This window comes from Sylvia atricapilla, chromosome 7 (genome assembly GCF_009819655.1).
Source record: "Sylvia atricapilla isolate bSylAtr1 chromosome 7, bSylAtr1.pri, whole genome shotgun sequence".
Lineage (NCBI taxonomy): Eukaryota > Metazoa > Chordata > Aves > Passeriformes > Sylviidae > Sylvia > Sylvia atricapilla.
Window position 1 is genome coordinate 2,552,997 of NC_089146.1, and position 15,004 is coordinate 2,568,000.

The 15,004-nt window shown below is 41.9% G+C and overlaps 1 protein-coding gene across 1 annotated transcript in view; it reads left to right on the plus strand.

The window, feature by feature from the left end:
* Positions 1-15,004, plus strand: part of UNC80 (unc-80 homolog, NALCN channel complex subunit) — a 127,191-nt gene that overhangs the window by 84,044 nt on the left and 28,143 nt on the right. The window contains exons 43-52 of the mRNA XM_066322420.1: positions 222-402; positions 1,755-2,023; positions 5,316-5,450; positions 6,086-6,224; positions 7,781-7,877; positions 8,518-8,688; positions 8,856-8,948; positions 11,608-11,643; positions 11,952-12,170; positions 14,591-14,791. Of these exons, the coding sequence (XP_066178517.1) occupies positions 222-402; positions 1,755-2,023; positions 5,316-5,450; positions 6,086-6,224; positions 7,781-7,877; positions 8,518-8,688; positions 8,856-8,948; positions 11,608-11,643; positions 11,952-12,170; positions 14,591-14,791 (1,541 nt within the window). The remainder of the gene's footprint in view (positions 1-221; positions 403-1,754; positions 2,024-5,315; positions 5,451-6,085; positions 6,225-7,780; positions 7,878-8,517; positions 8,689-8,855; positions 8,949-11,607; positions 11,644-11,951; positions 12,171-14,590; positions 14,792-15,004) is intronic.

Consider the following 15,004-nt stretch of genomic DNA (forward strand, 5'->3'; position numbering starts at 1 on the left):
TATTCTAAAACCTTAAACTGTATGTTTTCCACCATGTGATGTTACACATTCTATTCAAACTATAGGTTTGTCATTCAATTTCTGTCATTCAGTTCTGTCATTCAATTTTGGAAGCCTTTTCCATGGCCTCAGGTCAAATGCAGTGTTTTCCTGGTGGTCAGTGCCTGCCAGCAGAGAAAGTCAGAAATTCTCAGTGCCCGGGGTCTCTTTTTCCATGTCAGGTGTTCACCCGCAAGCTGGAGGAGGTGGGGAGGGTGCTGTTCCTGATCTCACTGACACAGAAGATCCCTCCAGCACACAAGCAGTCCCACGTGTCCATGCTCCAGGAGGACCTGCTGCGCCTGCCCTCGTTCCCCCGAAGTGCCATTGATGCGGAGTTCTCGCTCTTCAGTGATCCCCAAGGTAGGATCCTCTGGCAGCTTTCCTCCAGGGCAGTACTGTAGGAATGCATTTCTCACACCCAGCAACTCTTTTCCATATAGGGAAAAGTTTAAGGCTCGACCCTTGCATTTTTATAAGGTAAAGAACCCAGAAACTTTAATACCCTTCTGACAGTGATTGACTCAGTGCCAAGAGAGAAGCATCTATTGAACCTGTTCCTCAAATCCTGTATCTCTCCCTATTGGCAGCAAGCCAAATTGTCCCTCCTAAAACATCCAGTATTTAGGAAGGAGCCCAAAGGAAGTAAGGGGCTTTTTGGAGTGTTTTAGCTAGGTGTCAGAGGTTTTCTCGGACACCTGTGCATGGCTTTTCATTTGTTTTCTGTAACATTTGTTATTTTCACTTACTAAACCTTTTGCTTTACAGAGCACTTCTGAAGAGCAATCTCTCTAAAATTATTTTAAACCAATCTGCAAGGGCTGGACCTCAGAGTCTGATACATTAACGTATGGTTCATAACACTCTAGCCACGTGTTAAGCTGTATCACAGTACAAGGCACAGAAGGTTTCAGTGAATGCTTCATATTTGACTTAGAAACACAGGGGCTTGCAGCTTTTCTGGAAGCTGATGAATCTCTTCCTAAGGAAACTGATACAGAGCTGTTGGTTTGTAAGCACAGCAGCAGAATTAGAATTCTCCAGACAAGGCTACTCACTTTGGACCCAAATGAGAATAAGTTTTAATTGAGTATTAAAATTATGCATGATACTACCTGAAAAGGATTGCTCGAAGTCCTTTGCCATCTGCTTTGAGGAAGCAGTCATCCTCCAATGAAGACTGGGCAAAATCTGCAGCAGGGTTGAAGAAAGAGTCCACATAGAAACTTTGCTCTGAATGTAAAGCAGCGTTTCCAGCCTGGTGTTGAATAGGTTAAATAGGCCATTGTTGCACAGTGGTAAGCATTGACAAGTTCTGTACCAGCCTAAAGGCATTTGATTTCAGAAGCATTATTGTAACTCTACATCAGTTTCCTGCAATGCATGGGACATAAGGAACATACAAAATGAACATAAATCTGCACAGTGTCTGTGTGAGGCAGATGCATGTACAAGCTCAGATCTTCCACTTTTTAAGGGAAGAATGTCCAAGCAGCAGATTAATGAACTCTGTGGTATTCATCAATCTTCATCTTCATGTTGATGCTTTTCGTTGAGGTTTGCTCACGCCCTGTGGGCACTTAAAGAAACATAGGATGGGTGAAATAATTTTTAAAAAGGCAGGTCATTGTTGTGGGATGGTTCTTTGCAGTGAGGTGAGGCTGTGGTGGATAGAGCTGACTGCTGTTGCTGTTGATTTCTCTTCTCCCCTGCAGCTGGGAAAGAGCTCTTTGGTCTAGACACCCTCCAGAAAAGCTTGTGGATTAAGCTGCTGGAAGAGATGTTCCTCGGCATGCCCAGCGAGTTCCCGTGGGGGGATGAGATCATGCTGTTCCTGAATGTGTTCAACGGTGCCCTGATCCTGCACCCTGAGGACAGTGCCCTGCTGAGGCAGTACGCCGCCACCGTCATCAACACGGCCGTGCACTTCAACCACCTCTTCTCCCTCAGCGGGTACCAGTGGGTGCTGCCCAGCATGCTGCAGGTGAGCCACGCCCAGCTGATCCCAGGAATGCTGCCGTGTCCTGCTGGCAGGCAGCAGCATCACATATCATCCCTTTTCCTGACCCAGAGACGGCGCTCCTGAGAGGGGTTTTAATGCCTTGTATTCCATTTTCAGTCTCATGAGAAGGTACAGATTCACACCATCACAATCAGAAGCCAAATTATTTCCTAATTACAATACATTATGAGCGGTTTTTGGCCTATCAGCTTTTGCCACACGGTGCTGCTAATGCTTCTAAACCAACCATCTATTAAAATACCCCTTGTGGGTCCTGCTACAATAGATCTTCCATAGTTCTATTTCTCTAAAATATCTGGTCTATTTGTAAGGCCATGCTTTGAAACTTGTTTCTAGTTCTGTTTCTCTCTCAGCAGTGTCTGTCCTATTCCATGGCCTTTCTAAGTCAGCACATTTTATCTTAGAGTTGGCATACTCTAAGATACTCATACATACTACGTGAGCCTTCTGTCAGGCTTTGAGAATTCTCTACAAATCCATTTCTCACTTTTCCCCCTCTTTCTTGAACAGAAAAAATTTCTTTGGTGGTTTATTCAGCATTTGCCATACACAGTGAAGTACACAAGGCACTAATACTGTCACTGTAACAATACATATAAACCTATTTTACAAAGCTTTAGCTAAGGTGCAAAACTCTATCCTTCAAATAAGTCATCTAATTGTGATCCATCATCTATTTTAATTTGATTTGCCAAGTCTCTCAATTTTGGAAGCTGTTTGTGGATGGATTCTGAATGGTCAGACAAATTCATACACCACAGTCCTTTAAATTCCTCACAACTATGCCCATGTGCCAGTAAAAGAAAATTGCTGGCAGCTCTGTTCTCTACGGTTGCATGTCTAACAAAACAGGTGGTGTTGTGTGAGGCTCTGGCTCAGGCTGCCCCATCCCTGGAAGTGTCCAATGCCAGATTGGACAGGCTTGGAGCAACCTGGGATAGTGGAAGGTGTCCCTGCCCATGGCAAGGGGTGGAACTGGATGGACTTTAAAGTCCCTTACAACCCAAGCCATCCTGTGATTCCAATGTGGAGTTGATGCTTAACAAGGAAACTTTGATTTGCTGAGTCCTCATGAAGGCTTTTAAGGTGCCCCAAGAAGGCCAGAGTGGGTGGCCCAAGTATGTTTTCTATTTCCTTCTTGGCTAAGTTTCTAAATTTTCTGATCTCCTTTCTGTTAAGTAAAGAAATGTCTGTTTTCCTTTCTCTGTACTTCCACACAGAAATGGAAAATTTCTGGACAGTTCTTAGGACCTTGGGCATCTCTCCATGATTTTTACTTCAGGGATGGCTGAAGTTTGGAAAATAGTTGAAATATCTGGATTTAGTACTTGCTGATTGAAACTAAATTATATTCAGTTTTTAAGTATGAAAATAACTAAAGTGTTTATGAAAAACTGCATGTTATCTTTCCTTGTGAGTGATGACAAATACTGGAAGTGTCAGAGGTGGAGTTTCTTTTCACTTTGAGATGAATAAGTGGGCCTCTTTTCCTGTTGGTTCTTGAAAAAATCAGCTACTGAAAATAAAGTTTAAAAAATAGTTCTTTTACAAATAGGAAGGATTATTTCTGTAGGACTCAAAGGCAGTATCTAAGTAGAGATTTAGCATTATAATGCAAATACAGAAACGGAGAATCCCTATACGTGTTCATTTCCACATAGTTAGCAGAGAACAATAATTAGAACCAGTGGTTATTTTAGCTATCTGAACAAGCTCTGTAGTAACTGGGAAGTCTGATATCATGCCTTACATGATTAGATAAGTATGAATTGGATCCAGGTCAGCAGTGCATGGGTTTATTAATAAGAAACAAAACATTTTGAAATAAAATAACCTTATAATGTAATTTGAAGTTCTCAACAGGCAGCATTCAGTCCTGCAAAGGATCCATTCTTCATTTTCACTTCATGTTGAGAGAAGTTATAATTCTTTCCTATCCTCACCCTCAATTATTGTCAACTACTTAATTATTAAAATACCACTCCTGCAAGGTAAAAAAGCAATTCCAAAAGAAAATGGAAGTGTTTCTGAGCTTGTTTTGCTTTGCAGACTTCTATTTCTTTGTGCCAGGCACCCAAGATCATTTAGTTTGTTCATGGTCAATTCTTTTACCGTTAATTGAAGCTCAGTTCCTGATTCATACACACACATTGCCACACATGGCTTTTTTTTGTTGCAAGTCTTTCCTTGGTAAAATGCATATGCAGTTAATTGTTTCCCTTTTCTAAAGCAAATGAGATATTGCTGGTAATTGACAGGCCTCATCCCCATGTTAGAGGGTTGTGCTTGTATGAAAGCCATGCTGATTTCCTCAGCCTACCAGGGCACTGAGAAATCTCTGCAGAGGTCTCACACAGAGAAGTTGTTCCTGGGAATTCATAGCATTTACATAACTGAGAAACAAATAACAAAAATCGGCATCATAATCTCTGCATGGTTCAGTGGCCAGACCTGAAGGAAATGCCACTCTGAAAAACTTAAAATATTTTCAAAATGGGTGGCACCGTCACTGTGTTGGAGGACAGAGTAGGAGTACAAATTATCATGACAAACCGGAGATGCAGTCTGAAAAAAAACCAGAAAAAACCCAAACCAGTTAGTCTAAGCTAACTGTGTTGATTAGCTTAGACTTTACCTTTGTATCATCAGACACAGAATGTGAGAAAGAAAGTAAGTGATTTCGTGGCACCTCTGCAGGACAGAATGTTGGAGTTCTAGATCTGAAAGCAAATATGAATCAACAGCATCCTTCTGCTGAAGGGTAGAAGAGAAGATTGTCTCAAATGCCAGTCTGAGGTGACTATACAGATTTCTATCATGTGGAAAACATGGAATAATTCTGCTTTCATCATCAGTAGTCCTTATTGGAAGTACTGGCTCTATCCAGCTCAGAGAAAGCATCAGTTAACTCAAGAGACTGCAGGAAAACAGGGATTTTCATGTAGAAAACATATCTTGTGAGAAAGGACTGGAAGATTTGATTAACTAAAAAATGGGAAGGTTCAGAAAGAAAGCACTAACTGGCTTCTGACAAGTAAAGTGCTTCTCAGAAGGAGAGGGAAGGAATTGACCTCAAAATGTAGCACCAAAAACACTCGATTAAAAATGTAGGGAATGTTCAAGTATGGAATGCAGACTTTTTCCTAGGGACATTTTGTCCATGAAATGCATTGCTGGGGAGGGTGGCCCAGTTTAAGAGTGTGTCAGGAATGGCAGTGGGATGGTGCCTCCATGTCCCTTTCCATGTGCCCAGGTGTACTCTGACTACGAGAGCAACCCGCAGCTGCGCCAGGCCATTGAGTTCGCGTGCCGCCAGTTCTACGTCCTGCACCGCAAGCCCTTCGTCCTGCAGCTCTTTGCCAGCGTGGCCCCTCTCCTGGAGTTCCCTGTGAGTGAGAGCCATCCTCCTGGCTCGGGGGGGAAGCCAGGGTCTGCAGCCACCCCCATCAGAGTTCACCAGCAGAGAACGTTCAGTGCTGCTGCACAGAACCGGGTCCCCACTGATTTCTGCACGCTTCTGCGCGTCTCTTGATGGAGCAGGGTGCTTAGATGGCAGGCTGCTGGTGTCCAGGCCAGCAAATGTGGTCTCACTTGAAATTTCTGTCTATAAACACATTAAAAAAGGACAGTAATGACTTACAACTCTTTAAATGCAAACCCATTCTTATAATCCAGCAATTGGAATTAAAGGCTTTAGTTTTAGTACGTGGAAAGTCTACCAAGTTTTAGTATGTGTGAAGTCTAACACTAAATTAGTCATGTTTTGAAATAATCGTTAGTTACGTTCTAACATTTTGGGCATGGTAATGGAAGGGGGGCACTGTCAGCACACTTACATTTGTCCTTCACAAGGCAGCAAAGATCTGTGTGCAGCTTTCAGATCGTGCCCCCCACTATAGCATCAGTCTGTTGAGTCAGGCAAGGCAGCTCTTGAACTCCATGTGAGCTCTTGAACTCCATGTGGACCCTTTGTTGAAGACAAAGGTTGTCCTGGGATGACATGAATGTCTCTTGTTGGAACAGGATGCTACAAACAATGGAACCAACAAAGGAGTGTCAGCTCAGTGCCTGTTTGACCTGCTGCAGTCTTTGGAGGGAGAGACTCCAGACATTTTGGACATCTTGGAGCTGGTGAAAGCAGAGAAGCCTCTCAAGTCATTAGGTAATAGTAAAGCACCCTTTGTTCAGTAATTCTCTTTTATTGTTTGTTGATTCAACAGACATTTGATGCAGCTTGATTTCTACAGAGCCCTTCTCTTCTTTAGGAATGTCCTATCTGTTTCCTGTGCCTCATGGGGCTTTTAAGACTGGTTTTATCACCATCATCCTTTTGATATTTTCTGCAGGAGGGGAATTATTATTTAATTTTATTCCAAAGCTACTTTTTCTGCTTTAAGCCTTCTAGTCTGAGACTAGCCTCTGGCATTTTGAGTTTTAACACGTGTGAGTGAAGAATAAAGATGCCTAATTAACTGTTATTAGGCTGACAAGATCCATGTCATCCTCTGCTCTGCTCCTTATGGACAGGAAACAAAAGCATCCTCTCCCATGGGCAGACTGTGACTAGTAGATGATGATGGAGACAATTCAGACATCCAGCAGTGCTGAGCTCCTGGAGGGTGTTGATTTATCATAAAGCAGAATTTATATGGCTGTATGGTGTATCCAGGACATTCTGTCTCTTGATAATTATCCATGCAATGCTGCATTTAAGAATTTGGCTGCTTTGTGATTTTTGCTGATTTTTATAAGGATCTTCATCTTGTTTTCCAAATTTGCACTTCTCTTAAATACTAGTTTTCTTGATGCACTGTGAAACATGTCTGGCCTTAGAGTTAAAGCATTGTAGTAGTGGGGTTTTAAGATGCTGCACAATTATATAGAGAGTTTTAATATAAAGTGGTACAGAAACAGAAGATATTTCTTCCTCTTTGTGGATTCTACCAAACATTTGTATAAAAACTTGGAGCTATCGAAAACATCTCTGAAAATTCTCTAGTATGAGTAGATGATGAGACTGTGGATGAGTGTGTTGTGTATCTGGTATCTTCCATATAAAGATCAGAATTATGATTTACGTGTTTTAGGACCTTAACTTTGACTTGGGCTCATGCATAACAAAGTCACTTCTGAAAACAGGACTATAGTTCCATTACCAAAAATATTCTGTTACCAGTGTTATTCTTTCAAGTTTCTTAGTGCATGGGACTAATTATGCCCAAAATGATATTCGTAATATGTGACTCAAATGCTTTTGAAACCTTTTTCTGAAATCACTAGCACAACAGAGTCACTTTTCTGCTGGCACCCACGTGCCTATGAGTATAAAAGGGGCTTGATTTTTGAGAAGTAAAGCTATCTTCTGCCATCAGTTTTTGTGTGATTTGAACATGTAAGAAAAAAGCATGGGGAGCATAAAAAATATCATTCATTTGATATGTGTCCTTGCCATATGTGAGCTTAAGACTTAGCTTTTGATGGGTGATGTGTGAAACAGGACTCTGTAGCCTTTTTCTCAGCAGTGAGTGACCTGCTGAGAGCTGCTTCACCTACTGAGTTCTGTTTCTTTTACAGGGATAAAATCTGAGTCCAAGAGCCTATTGGGCATTGTTAACATGAAAAGCAAGCAATAGGAGAGGGGGAAAAGGAAGTGTGTTAGCTCCTTTCATACTTAGTATAATTGTGTGATAGTCTTCTCATACTGCTTTACTCTCTCAGACTTCTGCTATGGGAATGAAGACTTGACCTTCTCCATCAGTGAAGCCATCAAGCTGTGTGTGACAGTGGTGGCTTATGCTCCTGAGTCATTCAGAAGGTGATCATCTGTTGCCTTGATTTGTGCAGACTTAAAAAAAGCATAAGAGCTGCATATGGTATGTGAAAGCAAGGCTAGCAAATGGAGGCAGAGGATATAGAAATGCATTCCAAGGCCAAGCCTCAGGCTGTTAGCCCTTTCTAGGGCAGCAGCTCCAGATCCAGTGCTGGTGCAGCACTGAGCTGGAGGGCAGCCACAGCAGCAATGTGTAAGCCATGCTTCCCAGTGGGGATCACACCACATCCTGTTGGTTTCTGTCATCAGAGGAGCAACGGAGAGGGAACGGGAAGGGGAGAAACAGGCAGCTGGAGAGAACAGGAAGATAACAAACCTATTTAAGTACAAATGTTAGTTTGCAAGAGGGAATCAGAGAATAAGAGAGTCTCTGCTTGTTAGCAAATGGATGACGTATTTGGGAGATACCTGAAAGTTCAGGGGGTTTTGTTAATGTTATTGTTTCATACATCATCTGTTGTCCCCCTGAAGTTCCCAGTCCAATTTTTTTTTTTGGCTCAAGACTTCTGGTGAGAAGCAATGAATGCCCAGTGACAGATTTAGGGTCTTCAGATAGAAACCTAAGCCTCTAATATGAGTTCAGGAATTACAAAATAAAACAGACCAAATACTGTTATTTTTCCAGCCTCCAGATGCTGATGGTCTTGGAAGCCCTGGTTCCCTGTTACTTGCAAAAACTGAAGCGACAAACCTCTCAAGTGGACACTGGGACAGCAGCTCGTGAGGAGATTGCTTCTATGGGTGCCCTTGCCACCTCTTTGCAGGCCCTCTTGTACAGTGTAGAAGTTCTCACCAGGTAATACACATGGGCCAAGGGGCTGAGCCTGCATTTGCTTGTCTTTGCAGGGAGAGAGAATGCACAGGACTTGGTAAAATTAGTGCAAGTTTCCAGAGCAAGAGCAGAATTCCTGTGTGCTTGTCAGATTTAATGTGTGGTGTGTTTGTTCACCTTCTCTTTCCCAGGCCTATGACAGCCCCACAGATGAGTCGATGTGACCAAGGCCATAAAGGCACCACGACAGCAAACCACACCATGTCAGCAGGTGTGAATACCAGGTAAGGCTTTTCTTACTTTTTTTTTTAATTTTTGAAGCAGTTTTGGGTTTGGTGTTGTTTCTTTGGTGGTTTTTTGTTTGTTTGTTTGTTTGTTTTTTGGTTTGGTTTTTGTTTTTTTTTTTTTTTTTTCAATAAGGTAATATCTCATTGCTCAGAGTGCTTAGCCTCAAACAGCTGAGGAGTGCTCTGGGTACTGTACTGTGGGAGAAAACAGTCACCTCAAAAGAGCACATTCCTGAGGACTGCATTTCTGATGATGACCAAAATACCCAAGAGTAGGATTTCTAGTTTAAAACAATGCATCTAAATAGAAGACCAGGGTATCAAAATGGAGGGCACACATTCTAAATTATTAATTCCCCTTGTTGACCTCTAGAAGTATCTTGCTGAAGCTCACTCATTCTCTGCTTTTGTTCCTGAAGTTACCAGTGGGCAGAGCATGCTTGGCTGGCAGTGATGCCTTGGGAAGGCTGACCTGGAACAGAGACTGGACAAAGCTACAGAATAAAGTAGATATTTATTAAAAGGCCTTTAGGGCACACCTTGGGCAGCACAAGAGCCTGGCCAGGGCTACACCCAAGGTGGACCCCAAATGGTCACAAAATGGTTTTGGTCCATTTGCATATTGGAGTTTAATTTTCTAATTACAGCTTCAGGTTCTGAAGTCCCATCCTTCTTGTTCCTCCCTTCAGTCCCCTGTTGTTTGTGCTTTTGGGCCTGAAAGTTGTACTCATTGTCCTTGGTCTTCATCAGGGAGGCAATTTGTGTTGTCTCCCTACTCTGTGAAGAGAGCTGACTGACACTTAATATGAGGGTCAGAACTACACCCCTAGGCAGCATAGATGCTGAAAAACATGAAAACTAAAATTTTTAAGGCATCAGCAGAAGGGTCAGATCCTTCTGGCCTTTTTCTAAGGGGCTGAACACCTGTACAAACACAAACTGCCTATCAGTTGAGGCTCACAGAGACTGGCACCTCCTCTAGTTTTCTTTTGTTTCCTTTCCCATTTCCTTCTACATTCCCTATGGTCTCTTTCTATAATCTTTACCTCCACATTGGTCTAGGGTGGTTGTTTTTTTTTTATTTTTTATTTTTTATTTTACAGTTACAGATAGCAGAAAAAGGGTAACTGACAACTTGCCTGGAAATATTCTTGTCCTTCTTAAAAAAAAACCCAAACCCAACAAAACAAAACACCAAAGAACTTTCTCACAGAAGAAGGAAACTGCACCAGTGAACTGTAATTTTGCTCCTTGGCATAGAGGCCATTCCAGTTAGGCTGCTGCAAATTAGACAAGGCCACTGACAATTTACTTGTTCATAGAAGAAGGGCTTAGTCTACCCACAAGCATTTGGGATTGTGAAGTTTTTTCTTTGCAGCAGGCAACTTTCTGCCTTCTCCTGGCTAAACTATGCCTTACTGTGCTAAAAATCTGAATGCTTGTGCTGACCTGGAAGGGAAGTGTAGCCTAGCAAAAGCTGGGATAGCTGTTTTTCTGGACTTTTCCAAGTTATTCTCTGTTCGTGGTTTGTTGTTTGGTAGGGTTTTGTTGTTGTTTTGGGGGGGTTGTTTTGGTGGTGGGTTTGGGGTTTTTTTTTGGGGGGGGTGGTTTGTGGATTTTTTTTTTTTTTAATTCAAGGGATTCAGAAATCAATTTCTCCATGAATCATCAAAGGGCTATTACGTCAGGTTGTAAATGTGTGCACATCTTGGTTGGTAATTCCTGGCATCAGTCTGTTATTCTTTAAAATTTGTTCAGCCATTGTTAAAACATGGTTTTGATTTTCAGTCCCTAATGTGAGAAGCAGATAAACTCCAGCCATGACAAACCAGCAGATAAACCAGACATGCTGAAGCCTGAAGTGGACATATGCCATTTACTTCGTTTGCAGGATGGCTCAGTCAAAGGAAAATAAGATGTAATGGAAAGTAGTACTTTATTGTCTATCTGCTGATTTTGGAGAGCAGTTAATATGTATCTGCTGACAGACAGTGCCGACATTCCCAGTGCAGTGTGACTCAGGCATCCTGACTTACATTTCCAGATTTTTCTAATTATCAGACATTCAGCCTCTGATCCAAAATATTTTTGCGCTGCTCCAGGTTTCCTGCACTTGTTTCTTTTGTTGTGTTATCATTGCAAGAGACATTTGCTAGCAACAGCAGGAGTCTCATGATGTTAGAATGATTACTGTTCCAGCCTTGCACATGTTAGCCAAGTGGTGCAGGGTCTGTTAATGCTTTCTCAAAAAGAAATAACAAGAGAAAATGACAATAAAACAAACAAACGAAAAACCACTCTGAGGTAGTCTTTTCACTTGTTGAGCTCTGGTTTTGTGAAACAGATTGAGCACTGAGGTGAAAATCAGTAAGAGAAATCACTAGAAAGAGAGCTGTGGTTTGTAAGCCTGAAGTTTTCCTTTCAGAACAAGGTCAATAACTCTAGGAATATGTTTTTTGATGGAAGCTGGGAGATAAAGGCAATTCAGTGTGGTCAGTAACTATGTGTAGGCATTGTTCCAGTGACACAAGATACCATCCTGACCATGGTGTGTAAACCTCTGGGCTAGAACAGTTTCTTTTTTTTTTTTTTTTTTAAGGCAAGTTTAGGCACTACTGAGTTGCTGTTTGCAACCTCACTGTTTCTGTTTTCCCAGGTACCCAGAACAGGGAGCCAAACTACACTTTATCAGGTACAGTAATATTTTATCCCAGTCTCCCCTGATGTGTGATGAACCGTTCCCACACACAGTTGCTCTGACAGGCAGCCTTTTTTCAGGGAACATATCAAAGGATATTTCACATAGAAAGTATTTTCATTTTTAGCAAGACTTGGAAGATTATAACTTCCCTTTTTTGTTTCTTAATTGCAGATGCAACTACCTTTCTTGCAATTGCAGAGGAAAGCATCTGTTGCAAAAACAAGATGAAAAGGTTGTTATACTCTAACCCTTGTGATCTGCTGCCTATAACACTCTGTGTCTTACTTTGTATCCTCCAGGGAGAACCTCCACTTAATGGAGGAGGGCCAGGGTCTTCCCCGAGAGGAGCTGGATGAACGAATTGCCAGGGAGGAGTTCAGGAGACCACGGGAGTCATTGCTGAACATCTGTACAGAGTTTTACAAGCACTGTGGTCCGAGGCTGAAGATTTTGCAGAATCTGGCTGGTGAGCCCCGAGTGACTTCTCTGGAGCTGCTGGATGTGAAGTCCCACATGAGGTATTCCACAGGCATCCTGCTTTTACTTGTTTATTTCAGGGGGATTCCCTTCTTTTTAGCTCTTTCTTTTTCACAGTAGCAGATGGAATCACTTTTTGGCCATGTAGTTGCATGCTTTTGTCTGAAACATGCAGAGGCTGTTTTGGATGTTCCTGAGATTGTACTGATGCTGCTTTGTGTATAAAGAAGGTTTCTCAAGCTTATCTCTACTCTCATTCTGACCCCCATCCGAAACAGCTCCATCTGATGTATCAGGACAAGTGGCAGCAAGGAGCAGAGCAGATGAATCTCTCTGCAGAGCAAGGGGTGAGGAAGCTGCCTACCTGGTTGAATTCAACCTTTACCCTCTCCAGTGGCACTGTGCATCAGAGCCAGCAGCTCACAAGCAAAAAAGGCAGAACAACCGTTTCTAACTGCCTGAAATACAGGGAAGGATGGGACAGAGGGCATTTACAGGGCCAGCACCTCAGCATGTGATGCAGCAGATGCACAACTCTTTTCTGGAAGTGCTGCACTGAGTCCAGATTATGGGTTTGATGCTCACTGCAAACGATTTTGCATGGTGCTGACCTGGAAGAAGTTGGGGGTAGGGACCCAGCACTTTGGACCTGACTCTCTATGTTTGCTGTTCGTGGTAAACACAAAATAACATAAATTGCTACTGAGAAGCAATAACTGGGACAAGAGGGAATAGATCTGATTGTTATGTCAGCTTTTCATTTACACTAACAGCTGGCAAATTACTGCACTCTTTTCAAGGGAGAAGGTCTCTCATGGCCAGAGGTTACAGCAGTAAAACTGACACTGATTTACAGCAGATAACAAGTTGTGCTCTGATTCCTTTAAGTCTCCTGGAAAATGCCAGAAATAGCTGCTTAGTCAGGGTTGTGACCTAAAATGCTTAATCATCATTATCTCTAAATAAAAGCAACATATCTCAATCCTTAGATAAATTCATAAGTATCAGTGACATGACTGACAGGATTTAACCACTGTAGGACAAACTCAGTTCTACACAGAGAACAGATTTATCAGAATGTGATGTGACAGTCGTGGTCTGGGGAGGCTGACAGGTGCCATTTCAGAGGCTTCAGAAAACAGGATACCATGCCAGTCACTTCAGACAGGATTCATCTCACCCAGTTTTATCCATTTAAAAGTCCAATGTTTAGTCTGAAAGAGTCATTAAGATCTTTTTGCACCCAGTAAAAAGGAAGATGCACATCCAGCTGTTTATCCCAGTATTTTAGGAAGGTAAGAATCTCCCATGCTGCTTATGTCTACTAGGAAGGAGCTAACAGATAAATTAAGATTGATGTTTTAAGTTGGATGAAGTGGATCTCACACTTTATAATATATCGTTGCATGGAACTGGTATTGTATTGCTGGCAAGAAGCTTAATTATATGATAATTTAAATTTCACAGCATTTAAGAAAACAGACCTACTTCATAGTAGGACAAAGGAGTTTTTAAAAAGGAATAATAAAGAAATACTGGATAAAACCCCAATATTATACATGTTTTGGTTAATCTGAGGAACTTGTTGCCCTTGATATTACTAGGCAGATTATAAAGAGAATAGAAGAATGTTCCATTAGTTGGATGCATTTCAGAAAAATCCCCCACAATATGGATAGGATTGTACTGTAATCATCCAACACCAATTCTCTTGATGTGTCATGTTTTATTTCTGGTCTTTGCTTACCACAAATATCCAAGTGTTTAGTAGATATTTATCAAACTGCAAGTGTAAGTTAAATGATGTTAAATGATATTTCACAGTCAATACAAAAAAATGCTGTTGGCAAGGCCATCTGGGAGAGTGGAAAAAGCAACAGCAACACAATCTGTAGAGGTGTCAGGAGAGACAAATAAAAACTGCAGGGAGCAGTCCTACAAAGGACATCTTTGTGTAAACCTATGGACACCTTATGTAAACCTGAAATTTAACACCTTAAAATTGCACAGTAGTGGTAATGCATTATGTTTTTCAGCATTACTTTAGGAAGTGGTAATGCTGAAAAACAAGCACAGAACAAAACCAAATCACTTACTAACTGACAGAAAGGGGATGTTGGGTCTGTGTTTCACAGGCATTGACAATGTTGAAGTCTTACTGCCAGCACAAGTACTTTGGTTTTAACTACACATATCCGTGGTTCCTGATGTTCCCTTGGTGCATTTAATGTAAAAGCAATATTTAGACCACTCATGTGTTCTTAAATATAAACAGTGATTCCAGCAAAGCAGTCTCAACAGGCTGGAACTGTGGTATCAGATCCAAGAGTTTAGATCAACTCTCGCACCATTGTCTTTTTACTAGGCTCCTGAATATTTATATGCCAGTTCATTGGCAGAAATGAAAGTGTGCAGCAATGCAAGCTGTGTTTACTTTTCTCTCAACGACCCGTGGTTTCAGGCTGGCAGAAATTGCCCATTCCCTGCTGAAGCTGGCTCCTTACGACACGCAGACGATGGAGAGCCGCGGGCTCCGGCGCTACATCATGGAGATGCTGCCCATCACTGACTGGACAGCCGAGGCGGTGAGACCTGCCCTGATCCTCATCTTAAAGAGATTGGATCGTATGTTCAATAAAATTCACAAGATGCCAACTCTGAGGTGAGCAGGTACTCTGGAAACCCTCTGGGGTCCGTTTCTGATGTTGCAAGCCTTGAAGTGTGGGTATGTCATCTACCTCAAGCTGTCATGTTGCAGTGAGTCTTTACAACACACCAGAAAATTACAGGTGTTTTTAATCTCTGTGAGTGTGTTTATGTTGGCATTTTTGTTGTGTCTTCTGGTTGCAGCATGGTTATTAAGAACTAAAGAGAG